Here is an 18439-nt window from a genome sequence, read left to right on the forward strand (position 1 = left end):
AAACTAAACTGAGTATAAATAATAGATGTCAAATAGAACAAATTCGAAAAATTAGTGTCTCATTGAAAACCACAAGTCTGAAAAAACACCCTTTATATGTTAAATTATTTGGTTAAGGATCTTTGATATTTATGTAAGCGACTCATTGCGAGCAAAGCAGCGGGTCAAGCTAATATATTTAAATATTTCTTTAATTCTTTTCTTATATTTTGCAGATTCAAAAAATAAGACTCTTATTTCTGTGCAATGAACACTTCCACAAACACGCACCACGCCGAGGTACTGGAACAGTGAAGGCTGAAGTCATATAACGCACTCGCACTGCTTTAGAATGAAATGGATGTGCAACAAATTTTTGGTTACGGACGACGAAGAACCTTACAAACAACTACAACAACAAATACGACTATCACACAAACATATAGCTGTCGACTTGCAAATGCGCCACGGACGCAACTCTGGGAAGCTGACATCTGGTGTCGGCCACAAGCAAATCTCAACGATAGCAACGTGGGCGATGGCAGCGCTAGAACAACACCGAATGTGTATACAACATATGCAACAGATGCGACCGCAAATGAAGCTAACAATACAGAGCCAACAACAGCAGCGGCATCAACGCTTACCCAGCCATACCGCTGTGTACTTGAACAATTCGATGCGACATTACAGAGAGCGCGCTACAAATGTCAACCAATCACGAGATACTCTGCGACAGCGGCAACGGAGGTGGTGGAGAACAACCTTGGTGAAGGATTTGCGGCGACAATGGTCGAGGAGCCAGAGGCTGCTGATGTCGGCATGGACGATGTCAATTGCGTAATGAATACTGAAGTGATAGTGCAACAGTTGCGGCAACCAGTGGTCAATTTTAATTTGGCACTAGCGAAGCAACAACCATTACAGGGTGATCATATTAGTCATTTAGTTGATAGTATTAATATTAGTGACACAGCAAATGCACAATGCAAAGTAGTACAAAAGCAGTTGCTATACTGTGATGAGTCGTCTGTGGCGGCGAATGGCATACTGGATAATGATATACGATTAGCGCACACAGATGTCGCCATGGCGCCAACCACAGATAATGCAAATTTTGTTGCAAATAGCGGCAGTAATGCTTCTATAGTAGATGATTTCATTTGTTACCTGCGCATACAATACGAAGACCTAACAACACGGCTCACGCCGTCACTCGCCAACCAAGCAACGTCAACCACCGCTACATTAGATGATTTGTTGCAACACAATTTGACTGATAGCTTAAACGACAGCGTTGAAATCGGTCGAAATCGGCTGAGTAACGCTTGGCAGCATTTTCTTAACAGCAGCCACAGTAGATGGAATACCAGCGATTTGTTGCCACAACTCGGCGCAGAGTTGGTGAATTCAACAGCTGTGCAAGCTAACTATAGTTGGCTGGCGGGCGCTTATGATGATGCGCTCTGGTCATGGAATGTCTTTGATGAGCTCAGCAATGACAACGAGTCTGCGTCGGATAGTGTTATCAGCAGCAGCAGCATCGACAATGGCAGCAATTCACTAGCATCGCTGTGGGGTCCACGTAATCTCAGCAACGACTATTCGTTGGGCAATAAGTTAGCGCGGCAACATGATTACGAGTGGATATTTCTTTGTGTCATATTCTTCATATTTGCCGGTGGTCTTGGCAATATTCTAGTCTGTTTGGCTGTGGCACGCGATAAAAAATTACAAAACGTCACCAACTACTTCCTCTTCTCGCTGGCGATAGCCGATTTGCTAGTCAGTCTGTTTGTGATGCCGCTGGGTGCGATACCGGCGTTTTTGGGTAAGTGCTTTTAGCATAACATTTTAATATATGTTTGCTGCGTTGCAAGATATTTCAAAAACTGCCTGAGTTATATAATATAAAATCGATGCCAGTACTACCTGAAGTCAGACGTTCCTAATCACAAAGCAGCAATACGAACTCGTCATTTTCTACAAATATGTAACGGATCCGTTTTTCTATAAAATTTTCCAAGAGTTTTGCTTATAATCAATTTGATAACAGACTTTTCTAACAGTCACTTCTTCTAAAAATTTATTCTATAGGTTCTTATGTGAAAGATTAGTAAGCCTTTTTCGTCGGTACTTCAATTTCTTCAACCATATTATCTTTATCAACTCCTTGCAACTCAGCCGTCCTTAGTCTTCCGCAGTGTCATTCGGCTGACACCAAAGTTTAATTATGCTCTAGACATCGGTTAAAAGCTCTAATCTTTACAGAAATTAACCAGGTTTCGAAACTAGACCATAGTTACCGAAAGTTTTTCAATAATGCGCATTTCTGCTGTTACCAGTCGCATTCAATCCTAATCTGTTATCCAGCGTTTCGTCATGTAGACTGAATTGTCCGACAATGGGATCAATATTCCATGACAGGAAAGCACAATAACCACAATTACTAAAATTGCCTAGCACGCTTTTTCTAACATGACGGATTTAGCACAAACTGTCCTATTCTTTCTAAGTCAGTTAAAACATTCGATACATCTACTTGGCTTTACCTTGAACAGGGTACCTTAAGTTTACCACGATGTTTGTAACAGCCCACGTCGGAGGCCCTATAAAGTTCATATATAAATGATCAGCGTGATGAGCTGAGTCGATTTAGCCATGCCCGTCAGTATCTCCATCTGTCTGTCTATATACACCCGTACTAGTCCCTCAGTTTTTAAGATATCGGTATGAAATTTTGCCCACGTTCTTTTCTCAACAAGAAGCTGCTCATTTGTCGGAACTCCCGAAATCAGACAACTATAGCATATATTCACGAAATTCAGCATAAATTATTATTAAAAGCATTGCTATAATCTCCGAAGAAATAGTTCAGATCGGATCCCTTTAGTATATAGCTGCTAATCAAACTGACACCTCAACCTCAAATCCTTGTACGGAATAGTCATTTATTTGTCAAGGCCTCTTCTCGAAATTTGGTACAGATTATTATCCAAGGCATATCTACAACCTCCGAAGGAATTGGATCAGATCGAACTATTATAGCATATACGCGTATTTTAAGAACCAAAAACCAAAATTACTTAAAATCTATTTATGCTGCTTTCCCTGGCAACCGCTGGTTTCGTACTTTGGCTAATAATACCTTTTGTTCATACAAATCTTTAACGAACAGTTTATCTTTTATTTATTTTACTATAATCAATAGGCTTAAAAGCAAAACAAGACAATGAATGTAGGAAAATAAGAAATGTTTAGGGGCAACACAGCAAAGTAGCTAATGAGGCGCACGTTTTTTTTTTTTTTTGCCCTCCTGCAAGTTTGTATATCTGGGCAATAAAGTGTTTTGCTTACTCAAGTTTTCCCAGTAAAAGTTTATCTAAAGCACAACAAGCAATGTGATTTTGCATTGAATTGATTGGGTCAAAGTTTACATATATTTAAAAGCAATTTAACCTTAATTTTATTTGGAAAGACATATACACACACCGTAAGGACATAAGAAACAACGACAAATATATTACAAAAAAAAAAACACTCGCGGTATCCTTAATGCATTGGCAGACAAACTGGCTGGCCAACCTAAAAAATGTTTTTCTTGAATTTTCATTGCAAAAAAAAAATAACTTAGCATTATTTTGTAGTCGAAGATTACTTTCTATTCTAAATATTAAGGTTTGCAGGTGAGAGAGATGTGATAAGAAATATAGAAATAAATTTATAGATTAAGTCAAGATTTTTGACGGCGCCATAGACTTTACACAAGCAGGCTGTTTGGGCTCCATATTGTATATTGATAATTACAAATATATTTAAGTAGTTGAAAGGAACCTTCACTCAACCTTTCGCTTCATTCAAACTGTTCGCAGTCCTATAATTCGACTTAGGTTATGCTCTGAAGCATTACTGCCCAAATGCAAGTGTGATCAAAAGAAACATGACCGATCTTCAATTAACTTCAGTTTTTTAATTAGTAGACAAAAAGCTGGAACATAAATATGCCTCGAAACTTTGCTTCCTTTAAAAAGCCGGTAAGCCCTTTTTCAGCCAAGGACTATATCAAAAGAAACCCTTGCGTTCTTTAATTATAGATTTTTTGTATTCGCGAACAAACAGCTGGAACATCAATACACCTCGGAACTTTGCATTCATTGAAAACGCGAACGAAACCAAATAACGTTGGTACCTCAGAAATTGTAATCAAGCTGTCAAACATTTCTGAGTGTCGTAAAAGTATGTGGAGAGTACATCTAACCAACACAGCAGTACAAGAGAAGACAAAATGTACAAAATCATTCAAATCAACTGACGAAAATTTATTAGCTATACCGACGTGGCAGAAATTATATCTGTAGACGAATTTCTTAACATGAACTATACTACCCTTGTCATCGCTTGAGTTCTGGTAAAACCTCATTTCAATCAAGGCAAATACCCAAAATTTATTTTTTTAGCTCAATCATCAAAATCTCTAACATTCCCCGCCACTTCTTCCTTCTACTAATATTTCAGAAACTTACGTAATATTCCTCCATAATTTCACAAACTTAAAGGAGCTCAACTTAAAGCTAGGTCTATGCAGACTTAATATGATCCATCACTTATCTCTATTCGTCCAAGCCACTGCAATCAAGATAAAAATGTTAGAATGTCAACTACTGAGTTTTTAGCGGTGAAACATCGGAACCCAAAATGGTCTAAGCTAACTAAACACTGGTAAGCTTTATCAGTTTTAACATATCTCACAAATATTCCTACTCTGCCTCAAAGCAGTAACAACGACGCCTACGGCAACTCCCATACATAATCCAACCCGTAACTCTTCATACAAATTACTTTACATCATGAAAATGGTATGCTCGTATAACTACCTTTAGAAGCATGGCTCTGCTTGGTTGTAATGGCAACACCATCCTAACGAAAACCCACCAATTCTGAATAAGAGAGATAGCGAAGTGACACGTAGGTATGTTAAAGAACCTGTTGAAGGATATGCAAGCACAAGTATGTAGGTATAAGGGACGCATATAACGTCCGTCATCGCGAATGTCTGTCAGTGGTAAACGCCACATTTATATACGAAAGAAAGGATTGAAGTACCTTCAACAGTATGACAAACAGCAATTTACGCAGTAGCTGTTTTTGAGATAAATATAGTAAATATTTTCCGTTTGAGGATCTGAGAAGCTCCTATTAACTGGTTATATCATAGCAAAATATTGCTAAAACACTACACTTTATCAAAAGTCACTGGCTTATCAAACAAGCCTCGTTTATGTGAAAATCGAATGAAAACGCGCTGTAGCGTATCAATGAAAAATTTATATAACCACTTACTCAATCGCTATTGGCATTGAAAAATGATATTCATATAATTATTTGTACTGTGTTTATTCTAAAGATGATTTTTGCAAACACACAGTACTGTTACCTCAGCAGCCCAGTGCAGTAATATTATCGCAATTCTAGAAGAGTAAACATATGGTACAATATATGCCATTTTATTGGCGGTTGGCCAAATAAAATAGTCAAAATTTGCGCTATTCGGTTGTTGTTTGCTTACAATTGTGTGCGTACAAAATGTAGACGCTTGTAATAACCAATATATTTTAGAACCGTATTACACAAAAGCAATCATTCACTAGAATTTTTATATTTTTCACACAAGTGTAAGAACAGACGTGTTCGTATATGCAATCATGTTGAAGCGGTTATAAAAGTATAGTGAACACATCGACCGGAAATAAAATATAGTCTGGACTGTAGACTTGGTTGCGTACTCTGTACCCGTTTCGCACATTTGCTGCCTTCCAGTGTTTGTTTGCATGCAATTTGCACAGAGAGGAGCACATGCTTTGGTCGTGTAAGCGCATCCGATGATATTGTTGGTAGTTATTTGCTGGTAGTTATTTGCTTCTATCTTTATTTATATAGTACTCGTACATATAATATATAAGAAATTTTGCCAAATTGAATTCTAAGAACTAAACTTGATTTGCAAAACAAATGCCTGCAGTATGCTGTGTTGGCTAGCATATCTGGTCCATCGAAATAAAATCATATAAAATGTAATCCAAATCAAATTCGACAATAAAAATTCAATTACAATTCGATTCGCCACAGGAAACCATCGAACAATTGCAATAGCAAATAAATATTTTTCTTTGCATGAAGACGTGTGCCATAAAGACAAATACAAATTGAAAAGCAAAATTCAAAATAAATGTACTGCCACTGGTGATGTTCTCATGAGCGCTGATAAAATACATTTAAAAAAAAATTTCACAATTAATTGAATGTATTTCGAAATATTTTTTTAATGAAAACTGCACCGAAACTAGAATACCCTTTACAAATAAACAAGTTTCCATACAAGAATTTGATTTCGATCGTTCAGTTATTATGGCAGCTGGTGTGGTCCGACAGATGAGCAGCTTCTCGGAGAGAAAAGGACTTATTCAAAATTTCAGAGTGATATCTCAAAAACTTAGTTACTAGATAGCGTATACACAGATAGACGGCTATGGCTAAATTAAATAAGCTCGTCACGCTAATCGACGTTTCCTCCTGAGTGTTACAAACTTCGTGGCAAACTACGTAGATTGGATATTGTATTTCGGTATTTGACAACCCTGATGTTGCAATCTGACAACTCACAACTTTATCGTAATGTTTGATATTATTAGGCCGTCCAAAAAACGTTGTTGTTCCGAAAACTATTGACACTGTGCGCCAACTGATATTGCAACTGAAAACAAGGCTCGTGTTGATTGGTCGAGACAAATGTGAAAAAAACTAGAGCAAGATGAGCAGAATCCAAAAAAAGTTGTTCACGCCCGAAGCACTTCCAAGCAAATAATTACCTGTTTTTGTCACATAACACAGAACAGTAAATTCTGAGTGGTACAAAACCAGTTTTTGACAGTTGTCTTTCAAGAAATCAGCAAAACCACCGCCGAAGATGGATCACTCTTCACCCCGACAATGCGAGCTCTCACACATCGACTGAAACAACTGCATTTTCGAGCACTCAAAACATTGATTTGATGAGCCATCCAGCGTATAGTCCTGTCTTGGCACCGAATGACTTCATTTTATTCACGTACATAAAATAAATAGAAACTAATAGGTCAACGCTTTTCGACAACAGAAACATTCTTTGGGCGTTCAGAACGCATGCTTTGGAGATACCTCAATTAGAGTGACAAAAGTGTTTTCCCAATTGGTTCAAACGCATGCAAAAGTGTATAAATCTTAATACTTGTAGAGAATATTTCAAAAAGTAATAAACCCATTTTCGTTGATTATTATTTGTTTTTGTTCTCTAATTTCGAAATATAAAAAACCTCGTGTGTGGGCTGTGCAAGGTATAAACATACAATTTTTGCACAGCCCAATTATGAACTTGGTCGATTCATGCACAAAGTGATCTAACCTAGAGAATTTGCTAGCACCGTCGCTCAGGGTTATGTGAGTAGCCTTTTATAAAAGGTAGAGCATTAGTTCACAGCTAAATTAAAGCGACTTTTGTTTAGGCATCTGACTTATGCGACTTAGTTAAGGCTCCATTGAAGTCCAACAAAATACAATAAATGGGGCAAGGTAAGAACAAAATTATATAATGATCGACTTGCTCATCGAAACTGTCATAATCCTGATGAATAATCATGCATGCGTGCAAATTCCATAACACCCTTTACATAAGTAGTAACGATTTCTTGTATGCTTTACTGGATCCGATTAACAATTTCTTCACTTAATTTTTCACGGTGTATCGTTGTGCTCAAATCGCATGAACATTTCTGGATCGAAGCTATAATAAGCTTCACAAATAAAAAATTTTTCATACAAGAACTTGATTTTGATTGGTCAGTTATTACGATCAGACGAACTTAGCCTAATCGACACAGCTTATAAGTATGTTAATTCTTCTGGGTATTACAAACTGTGTGCCAAACTTACTATACCCTGTACAAAATTAAAATATGCAAATATATGACCGATTCAAATACTCCGTAAACTATTACCGTTTTCATTTGACATATGCTCAAAAGCCTTGATATATACCACATATATTTAAAATTAATACTTATTATTTAATTTTAAACATATATTTTTTTATTTATGACTTACTGGCAAATGTATAGCTTCCACTAAAAAGAAATCACCATACTAGAGAATCATTTATATACAAATATTCTCCTTCTCCGAATGCAACACATACACATTCAATAATTTTATCGATTCAACACACAAGAAAATGAGACACATGAATATAAAATTTAACAGACCATCACGAATTGGATATCAATCACAAAAACAGTTTGGCAAAGTAAAAAACGGAAAATGCTAGACATCAGAAAAGTAGTAAGAACGAAAGCAATAAAAATAAATCACTATAAACCGGAAAATAGGACACACGAAATCGAAGGCATTGGTCAACCAAACTTTGAAGGATGCCAACTAATTCATCTATTTATTACTAAATCTGTAGCAGAAACTTATGTTCGCTCAACATAAGTGCCCAGCCCAGTAGGTTAGCGGTCAGCAGAAAAAGTGATAGCAACAACCAAAACTCATTTGAGCTCACTAATGAATAGCAAACATTCATCAACGCTAACGGTACACACAGCAAGTATATACGTATGGTCAGCTAATCGATTTGCGGCTACGGAAATTTCTATAAAACGTACCCACACCCACTGCATAAGTATCTACTTATGCATAACTAAAGTATATGTTATGCTATGTGGTTTTTATTTTATGTGGAAAAGCGCATTTATAAGCATTTTCAAGCCAAAAGAAAAGTTTGAAATGAATTATGGCAAAATGGAATGGCAGCTATTTCGAAGCGATAAAAGTAAATTTGATTTTAAGCATTCAATCTTTTGCTTAGGGTTCAAATGTAATATTAATAAGTTAATTGAATATTAGGTGCTGCGGGAGAAGATTTCAGCTTTTGGAGTGTATACTTATAATATAGTTTTCATTTTAATATTAATGTTAAAGCTCAAAATAAATAGATAAATCTTTTACCATATTTCATTGATGCAACCTTAGAATATTTGTGCACATTTAAATCTCTTTTTTTAACTTCCCGCTAAGAAAATTGAAAATTTTCTAAAAATCGGAAAGTTATTGGTTTCACCCCATTTTGCAAAAATCGAGTTCTCAATAGATCTCGACGTTCTGAGGGTCGAGGAAGCTTCCCCGAACATTTCTACGATGATGTCCGTATGTCTGTATGTATGTGTGGATGTATGGGTGTGTGTGTGGATGTATGTATACCTCTTATAACTTTTAAACGGCTCAACCGATTTGAACGGCATTCCAAAGGGTTTCATTGCACTTGAATTTCGTGTTAGTTTGGACCCAATTGGACCAAATTGGACCAGTAGATTTCAAGAAATCTCAAAAATAAAAATTTTGAAAAATCGTTTTTTTTCGAATTTCTTCCAAACGACCGATCGACACCAAAATCTAATCAGTTCTAAACCTTGAAGAAACACATCGTTTGCCGCAAACCGGGTCGCAATCGGTTGATTTACTTGCGAGATATCGAAAACGAAAAATTTCGAAAAAATCGTTTTTTTTTCAAATTACTTCGAAACGACTTGACTGATCGATACCAAAAACTAATCAGTTCTAAACCTTGTAAAAAACACATCGTTGCCGCAAACTGAGTCGATTTGCTTTCGAGAAATCGTTAACGAAAGAAATCACCAAAATTGATCAGTCTTTGAGAAATTTGGGAAATAGTGTTATATTAAACTCCCATTCAACTTTTGAGCTCGAAGAGCACATTTTTATGCTTAGTAAGCAACTCCTTTAATAAATCGAGCAAGTGAGTGAAAGCATTTGTTAGCTGTAAATAATAATGCACAGTATTTTGTCTCATTTCTTGTAAAATTTTGCTGCAAAACTCTGGCAACATTGTGCATACTCTTTTATTTTTACAAGCATATAATTACCGTATCCCAATTGGCTACAAAATAAGTAATCGCCAAGAGCCAGAAGCTCGGAGCTGCAATAATTGCTTTCAGAGGACCACTTTATTGCACTTACAGACATAATTACTCACATGCTCTTAGAGCGCACTTGGTAATGCTTGAACATATGTACATATATACAAGCTTTTCGCACTTGCACATACAGGGTGGTACATATTACGATTTATTTTTGGAATTCAAAAAGTGGACAACAATCGATTTTAGAGCTATAACCTCGTATTTGAGAAAGAGTATTTTGATTTAAAGTCGCAATGCCAAAAGCAGAAATACAAAAGATTCTTGTATACAAGAACCTGATTTCGATCGTTCAGTTTGCTATAGAGGTCCGATATAGAAACTTTATTCGAAGATTGCCTTTGGTAATAGTCTATGTTAAGTTTTGACAACATATCTTATCAAATTAAACAGTTTTCCATACCAGACCTTGATCGTTTAGGTTGTATGACAGCTAGGTTCTATAGTAATCCGATATCTGCGATTCCGCTAAATGAACATTTTCTTGGGGAGAAAAAGAAGAGTGCAAAATATCAGATCGATATCTCAAAACGTGAGGAACTAGTTCGTTTATATACAGACAAGCTGACAGATAGATGGGCATGGCTAAAGCAACTCAGCTCGTCATGTTGATTAGTTATATACATATAAATATATTTTATAGGGCGTTTAACCGTTCCTTCTAAAGTATATGAGTCGTTCGGAGTAACTTAATACTTTAAGAAGTCCTCACTTGTCGGAATACCTAAATCGTACGGCTACAAACAGAAAGAGCGGACCAGCTAAGCAATAATGACAGCCACTAAGCAGAGCACTAAATTCATAATACCGTTAACCATTCTCCGCGTGCATAATGACGATTTCCAGGCTTACCTCACAAGGAATTCCTCAATAGCCGTAGTAGAGCTCCAAATTGTTGCTGGGTGCCCTATAACCAAATTGAATATTGATCACGAGATGACCGAGGTTACCAAACTTTTAATAAATACCAAAGAATTAATAAATATTTTATTGAACTCAAATCTTCGGTAGAATCTATAGCTATATTATAATATATTTTCTAAAGGATTACTAGGATTTTCGATTCCAATTTACAGACACCCAACATAAGTAAACGAAATATAAAACATCACATCACCTTTCGTTAAGTATATAATTCATGCACTCCGACGACTCAGTAATTACATACTGACTGACCAACATATACCTTCACTGCCCAGTTGTCATTTAATAAAATTTCCGAGAGACACTTAAGTGCTAATTGTGCTACTTATATAGTACATGGTGTGTGTAAGTATATATAAATATATATATGTACGCAGCCAAAATTATCTTTGTATGCGACATTCCTAAAGTCCAATGCCATTATACTTCAATATATAAAAATGTAAGCCTTAGTTTTATTTCAGCTCATAGCTCAAGAGTTTCCATTAATATTTCTTGCGAAATTTCATTAATCTTGCTCACTTAATCGGAAACAATGAAAGAAAATGTGTTGCTAATCAAAGCCGGCCCTTGTAATTAGTCATTCAATTAACCTCAAGTCTACTTTTATATGAACATATATTTCTTTTGGTTAAGACAATATAATTTCCATAGAAAATAATTAAGAAAAACAAACATTTTTTTTAGCCCATTAAGCCAAGCTTCTGCTATATAATTCAAATTCATAATCCGGTATTTTTTATTTATTTAATTAAATTTTATAATGATTTGAACAAACAAAAACATAAAAATTAAAAAACAAATCAAGAAAAAACCTTAACTTTGCCTCTCGCGAAGCTTTACCCTTTACAGCCGCATTTTTTGTAACATAAAAGGGTATACAAATACTTTTATTATGGTTTGGATCGATCAGTTTGTATGGCAGCTATATGCTATAGTTGTCCGATCTAAACGGTTTGAAGTGCACCTTTGAGCAATAATCTCCGCCAAATTTCGTGAAGATACCTTGACAAATAAAACAGTTTTTCATACAAGGAATTGAGTTCAATCGGTTAGTTTATATGACAGCTATAAACTATATCGATATGGGGTGTTCCGACAAATGAGCAACTTCTTAGTGAGAAAAGGACGAGTGCAAAACTTCAGACCGATATCTCAAAAACTGAAGGACTAATTCGGGTATGTACAAACTAACATGACTAAATCGACTCATGTATTGTATATATATATATAATTTATAAGATCTCCGATGTTTACTATTGGGTGTTACAAGCCCGCCATTATGATTCACTGTGACGTGACCTTTTTGGTACTTAATGTAACGTTATTGTGAATATACCTACCGTGAAAGTTTTTTTTGTATAAGATAAAAACAAAATATGCAAAAACTTGAATATTTGAATTTTTTACATACTTATTAAGGTTTTGTGAAAATGGTTTTAGTACAAAAGTTGTAAATCTTTTCATTATCTACGACTTTACATATAACATATGCGGCAGGACTCGTAGTTTTTACGGAAATCGAGCTTAACCCTTTTTAATCTCTAAAAATTCCAACCATGCTCCTCTATTTCCACTTTCCGACCTCAGATAGCTCGTAATTATTTTTGCTTAAATTTTGTTTGTCTTTCATTTACAATGGGTTTCAAAGGCTTCTGCACGTAGATTTGGTTATGCTTTCATAGTTGCCCATTTATGGAACTTAGGAACTGTTAAAAACCTATCAAAAAATCAGTATGTAATTAGCTCAATGATCAGAACAGCTAATGTCAGTTAATTATGAACTCACATAACCTCATATCAAGATAAAACTTCTCTTCGTCCACAGTTTTGGTCAAGCATATTCTTCGGCGAAGACTTATGCCAAACAGTACTAAATATTTTGGAATATTGAAGTGGTTTTTTAAACAGTTGGCAACCTAATTCAATATATTTTCATACAATGCTTAGATGATATCATAGCTAAGGCATCTATCAATCAGACTGATAGAATAGTCAGTCAGATAGCATATTTATATGTATTTACGTGTCTTGAGAATCTGCTTTTGGCAAACAATTTTTTTTTTAATTTTTTTTTTGAAAAATAGATGTTTTTAAATGACAATCTAATTTTTTGGTGTACCCAAAAAAAATATATTTCGGGATAACGAAATTAAAACTGAATATTGTTTTCGATAATCTTAAATTTTTTTTTTTTAATTTTGAATAAATAAATTTGCTTTTCCGGTAAGAAAGTTATTAAACTTTGCATTCAACTTTCTGGATTACAATTGAATGCGACAGATACCAATATGAATTTCATACCTATAGGTCTGCCTTAAATATTCTATCAAAATTGCCTCTTGCTATGTTAAAGTATTGTATTTAAAGAACTCATACTGAATTGAAAACCTTCTTTGCACATATGTAAAGAATCCCAAGCAATGTTGATAGTATCAGAGTCACATTGCCTCACACAGACCTCCGACTGTGTAAAAGAATAATGTTGTACGAATGGAACAACCTGATTTCATTTGTACAAAGCAATGTTTCTACGCAAAACATATGTTGCCATGCGCACACATATGTACATTCTCAAGGCAATAGTGCAAATGGAATTCCGCTCTTAAATATATTCTCATATAACAAACTCACTTCTAGTGGACATGCAGACGAAAATGTGCTTGTTTTATTCGTCATTTAAGTAGTTATGCGTAAAATCTAACCTTTTTCGGCGAAATACGAATATTTTTAACCTTTTAACGCATTCGGCAACATAAGAGTTTAGCATACACATACAAAAACACACGCACTTGAGAAATCCGAAATCCTTTTCACACTGAGCAACACTGAAGCATTAATCCTTTACGGAAAACTTTTATCTCTTTGTATTCCGGAATCTTATTTCTAAAGCACACACACAACGCCACACATACACCGAAACACAACCGAATGACTTAAGTGCGATTTTACCGTTACCAAAATTTATGATGTACATTAATTGCTGTCGCTCAGTTCGATAGTGAGCACTTGGCTAGCAATTGATCTTTTCACCTCACGTAAAAATATTTATTGTACGTTTCCGAATAGTACACTGTCGAGAAACAGAAATCAGAATTATTTCCAATTTTTTTTTTTTTTTGCTATTTGCTGCCTGAGCTTTCACCATTTTTTAGAAGGACATTCTAATTGTGATTTTGATACACGTTTTGTTATGATTTCTCATTATATGCAGTCGCAATTTTTAGAGTGGCTTCACACATATTTTGAAAAACTACTTTTTAGTCTAATTTAAGCGCCACAATAATAAACAGTCATTTGCCCTAAACCTTTAGGTGTTATTTAATATGATTAGAACCGATCCAATGCTGTCATTATACGTAGTTTGCGTTTTACATTTTTGGGTTTGTCACAACTTTATCGTGAAGTTTGGCATTTTTGATGTTATACATACTCAGAACGTTTTGACATACGAGCGCTATTTGTGTTGTTTACAGTAACTTAAAATATTCATTTCGCGAATATTTTCGCGGTTTTTGTTTTATAACTTTCGTCGTAAATTAGGTCGTAGGTCACTCCAAAACAAATTTCATGAAGGTCAGTTATTGTTCCGGAAACTCTTGATGCTGTGCACAAACTGATATTGCAAGTCATGTGACTTATCGTGAGTTTCAGATTACCATAGGCATTAGTGGGACCAGCATAAATTCAAAATTGAATTAAGATTTGATTGTAAAAAAAAATGTGGATTCCACACAGTTTGTCAATCGAAATCAAGTCAGGGGAAATGTTAAAAAAATACAATAGCTGCCCAAGCACGTCTATGACATCATGACAGGAGATGAATCGTGGATTTACGCGTATGAGCCCAAAAGTAGGCAGCAGTCGACTGTATGGATGTTTCAAATTTTTGATTTTCGATTATTAATATTTATTTTTGTTCTCTAATACCGAAATGTTAAAGGTAGCCCTCGTATAATTAAATATTAACCAAGTTTCTGATATTAAGCAACTTTTCTTAGTACTTTTAAATTTCTAGATAAAAGCGAAATCTCGTCAATTTTTTCGGGCGCATCCACCTGTAACCATATACGTGGCTAGGGAGACGGAAAAATGTGTAGATATCAAACAAGCTCTAACTAATTAGAAATGGACTAAAGCCCGAATATGAGAAATTCTATCTTTGTTATTAAGCAAACGTTCACTTTAATTGATGCGAGCCAATGTCGTTAATCTAAAACTAATCGAGATGATTAGAATGATAATTAATTGAGATTCAGAAGATGTTTTTTGATTAAATTTCAAAAATATATATACGGAGATGATACTCTATCTACAAAAAAAAATTTAAATCAACTGTACTATATGCAAGTATACCTCACAACTTTTGGAACGAACAAAGAGTTAACAAAAATTTCGACTTAATTAAATCCATTAAACTTGCTTTCTGCCTTTGTAACGGTAATTCAACCCACCATAAAATTGTAAAAATTTCAAGACCAGCTGATACAACAATGAAACTGCAGTTTTACTTTTCTGCCCAACCGACCAAGATAAATAATACTATTACCATTTCGTTTTCAATTAACTCGACTCTATTGTTTTAGACGCCTGCATTCCTCTTGCCGTTATGCAGACAGTTTTACTCTCTACTTATGTTATATTCAATGTTTTTACGCACGCTTTAGCATAACCTTGTATTTTGTGACCCAGACAAAGGTGTTCTTCAACTGCAGCTATTAATTATTTCAATGACAGCACCAGCTACAACCTATTGACCTCATTTCGACTCAATATATTTTCCACTCACCATTCTAACGCCTCACCGCCCACCGGAATGCGTTTGCGCTCATTTACTTCCGTACTTTGAAATGCAAATGTTTTTACCCTACTTGTTTATGTATATTCGCTTAGCTGTACCTAAAGCTAAATATTTAACATAATAATTTTCTCTATTTTATTGTTTTCCTTTAAGGTTACTGGCCACTCGGCTTCGTTTGGTGTAACATTTATGTAACGTGCGATGTATTGGCTTGCTCCTCGAGTATCCTGCATATGTGCTTCATCAGCTTGGGACGGTATTTGGGCATACGAAATCCGTTGGGATCGCGACATCGTTCGACGAAACGCTTGGCTGGCATTAAGATCGCCATTGTGTGGGTTATGGCAATGATAGTATCTAGCTCAATAACAGTTTTGGGTAAGTATCGGATAGCATATGATTTCTACTGCATTCAAGCTTCACTCATTTTTTTCTCTCTCTTTACCTATTTTTTCTACATCTTCTCTCCGTGCAGGCCTTTTCAATAAGCACAACATCATGCCGGCTCCGAATATTTGCGTCATAAACAATCGCGCTTTCTTTGTATTCGGCTCGCTTGTGGCGTTCTACATTCCTATGCTAATAATGCTCACTTCCTATGCTTTGACAATACCACTGCTACGTAAAAAAGCGCGCTTTGCGGCCGAGCATCCAGAAAGTGAACTCTTTCGACGGTAAGCAGTACTAGCATAAATATTATGAATTTAGTGATATTATAAAGGCTTTTCCTAAAATTAACATAAAATTATAACTAAATAAAAAACACAGTTTTTAGTCTTTCGATTGTAATTTTATTAGTAAATCATAAAGTACATATCATAGGGTTATTTATGGAATAACACATCGGGCAAATGGCCTCCACGGCTTTCCATATACATACGCACTCGTTTTTTGAAATTTTCCATGACTATTCTGCATAAATGTGGCTGAATTCAGTTTATGGAACGTTGAATCTCCTTCTGAATGTAGGCTTGTTGCAATAGACGTATGATTTTAAATAACGCCACAAATAGAAATATAATGGGGCTAAATCACACGATCTAGGGTGCAAATTCTGATCACCAAAACGAGAGTACACAACCTGGAAATATCTCATGCTGTAACTGAAGTGTTTCACGGGCTGTATGATATGTTACCAACCTCTCATTATTGTTCAATAATGAAGACACGTTGTTTTATCATGTAACGCTCCATTTTTACTAAGCTTAAACTGTCACCTGTCGATTTGCTTTTTTAGGGTTATGAACACTTTACTACATAAATGGTGGCAAATTTAAATCTTGCGCAATTTGGCATTATTATCCAAAGCATCGCTACAAACCCGCGAATCTTTACATATACCTATAGATCGGACCACTATTTCTTATAGATGCCATTCATTTCCGATAAAAATCAATATAAAAATCCTTTTATACTCTTTTTTGCTAAAAGCATCCAAGCCGAAATTTAATATTTTCATTACTTCATTACATTCAAGGTTACTGAAAAGCACGTCATAGTAATTTCGTGTTAATAAATATTTCAATGTGAAAAGTTGTACCTGCAAATATTTTGTATTTTTATTTCATTCGAAAATTATATAAAATTCTTCTATCTTCATATTTTCTTCACCAGTTTGGGTGGCCGTTTCACTATACGACCGCAGCAAAGCCAACAGCAATTGCAACTGCCCAACAACAACAGCTTACGTCGAAGCAATAATAGTCACACCAGCTACAGCAAATATTGTGGCAGCGATAGCAATCGCAATTTCAGCGCGAAAAATGATGGAGTTATTAACGCCACAGGCAACAGTGATTGCGACAAGCAACAAACACACAGCTTGCGACATGCTAACAATGCAAACTATTTGAACGTTTGCGGCAAAGCAGATGGTAGTAGCACCAACTTTGGCAGTGCACTTTTCAAATGCCACACCAGCTTTCGACGCAGCGGCATGCGTCACACATCAACGGCATCAGTGCGCATTAAGTCCCCGACACGCGACATCGGTGGTATGGATCGGCTGACGCAATCACAATCGGCGCAGCACAGCAGCTACTGGCGCACCCACGGCAATCTGAACATCATGGACAGGTAAGTGCATTGAGAGGCAAGTGGCGGTTTGCGGGCAATCAAAACCAATAAGGCTGCACAAAAGGTCTTAGATAAAGAGACGATAAATATAGCGACATTTTCCCTAAGTTTGACACCTAGTCAATATTGCGCATATTTTTTAAGATATATATATATAGTATATGTAACTATGATGTAGACTTGGTAACATTAGAACATATAACCAGTAAGAAGTATTATATTGTACCCAAATTCATACCTTCCGGTAGAGGTGAACACTTCTAAGATTGTCAACATTCCCGTGATTTTCGATGATCTTTTTCATCTTAAGGCAGAAATACGAACTGAGTTTGGCATTCTTAGCGGATCATGCAAGAAGAATGTTAGACGAATGGGTTTAAGTAGAAAAGCAATGTGAAATTTTTGTGGAAAGGGGATCACGAGAGCCCACAATCGACGGATACACCGTAAATAAATCAATGAAACTGATGGTAAATCGCTTGAAGTATCTCCCTGATTTTGTCGTCAGCGACATTCTTGCACGGGGTGAAGAAGTAGCCGAGACTGACGCTCAAAGGCTCAAGAACACTGGGTATATGCAGGGATCCGAACAAGGACACACCGAAATATATTCTCCTACTACTGTATTCTT

General features: G+C 35.7%; 1 protein-coding gene across 2 annotated transcripts in view; it reads left to right on the plus strand.

The window, feature by feature from the left end:
• 5-HT2A (5-hydroxytryptamine receptor 2A) overlaps positions 1-18439 on the plus strand; it is a 72578-nt gene that overhangs the window by 35904 nt on the left and 18235 nt on the right. For both annotated transcript variants that reach the window (XM_036378107.2, XM_070109529.1), the window contains 4 exons: positions 216-1810; positions 15886-16110; positions 16208-16406; positions 17347-17808. In XM_036378107.2, the coding sequence (XP_036234000.2) occupies positions 337-1810; positions 15886-16110; positions 16208-16406; positions 17347-17808 (2360 nt within the window). In that variant the 5' untranslated portion in view covers positions 216-336. The remainder of the gene's footprint in view (positions 1-215; positions 1811-15885; positions 16111-16207; positions 16407-17346; positions 17809-18439) is intronic.

Source organism: Bactrocera oleae, chromosome 2 (assembly GCF_042242935.1).
Source record: "Bactrocera oleae isolate idBacOlea1 chromosome 2, idBacOlea1, whole genome shotgun sequence".
Lineage (NCBI taxonomy): Eukaryota > Metazoa > Arthropoda > Insecta > Diptera > Tephritidae > Bactrocera > Bactrocera oleae.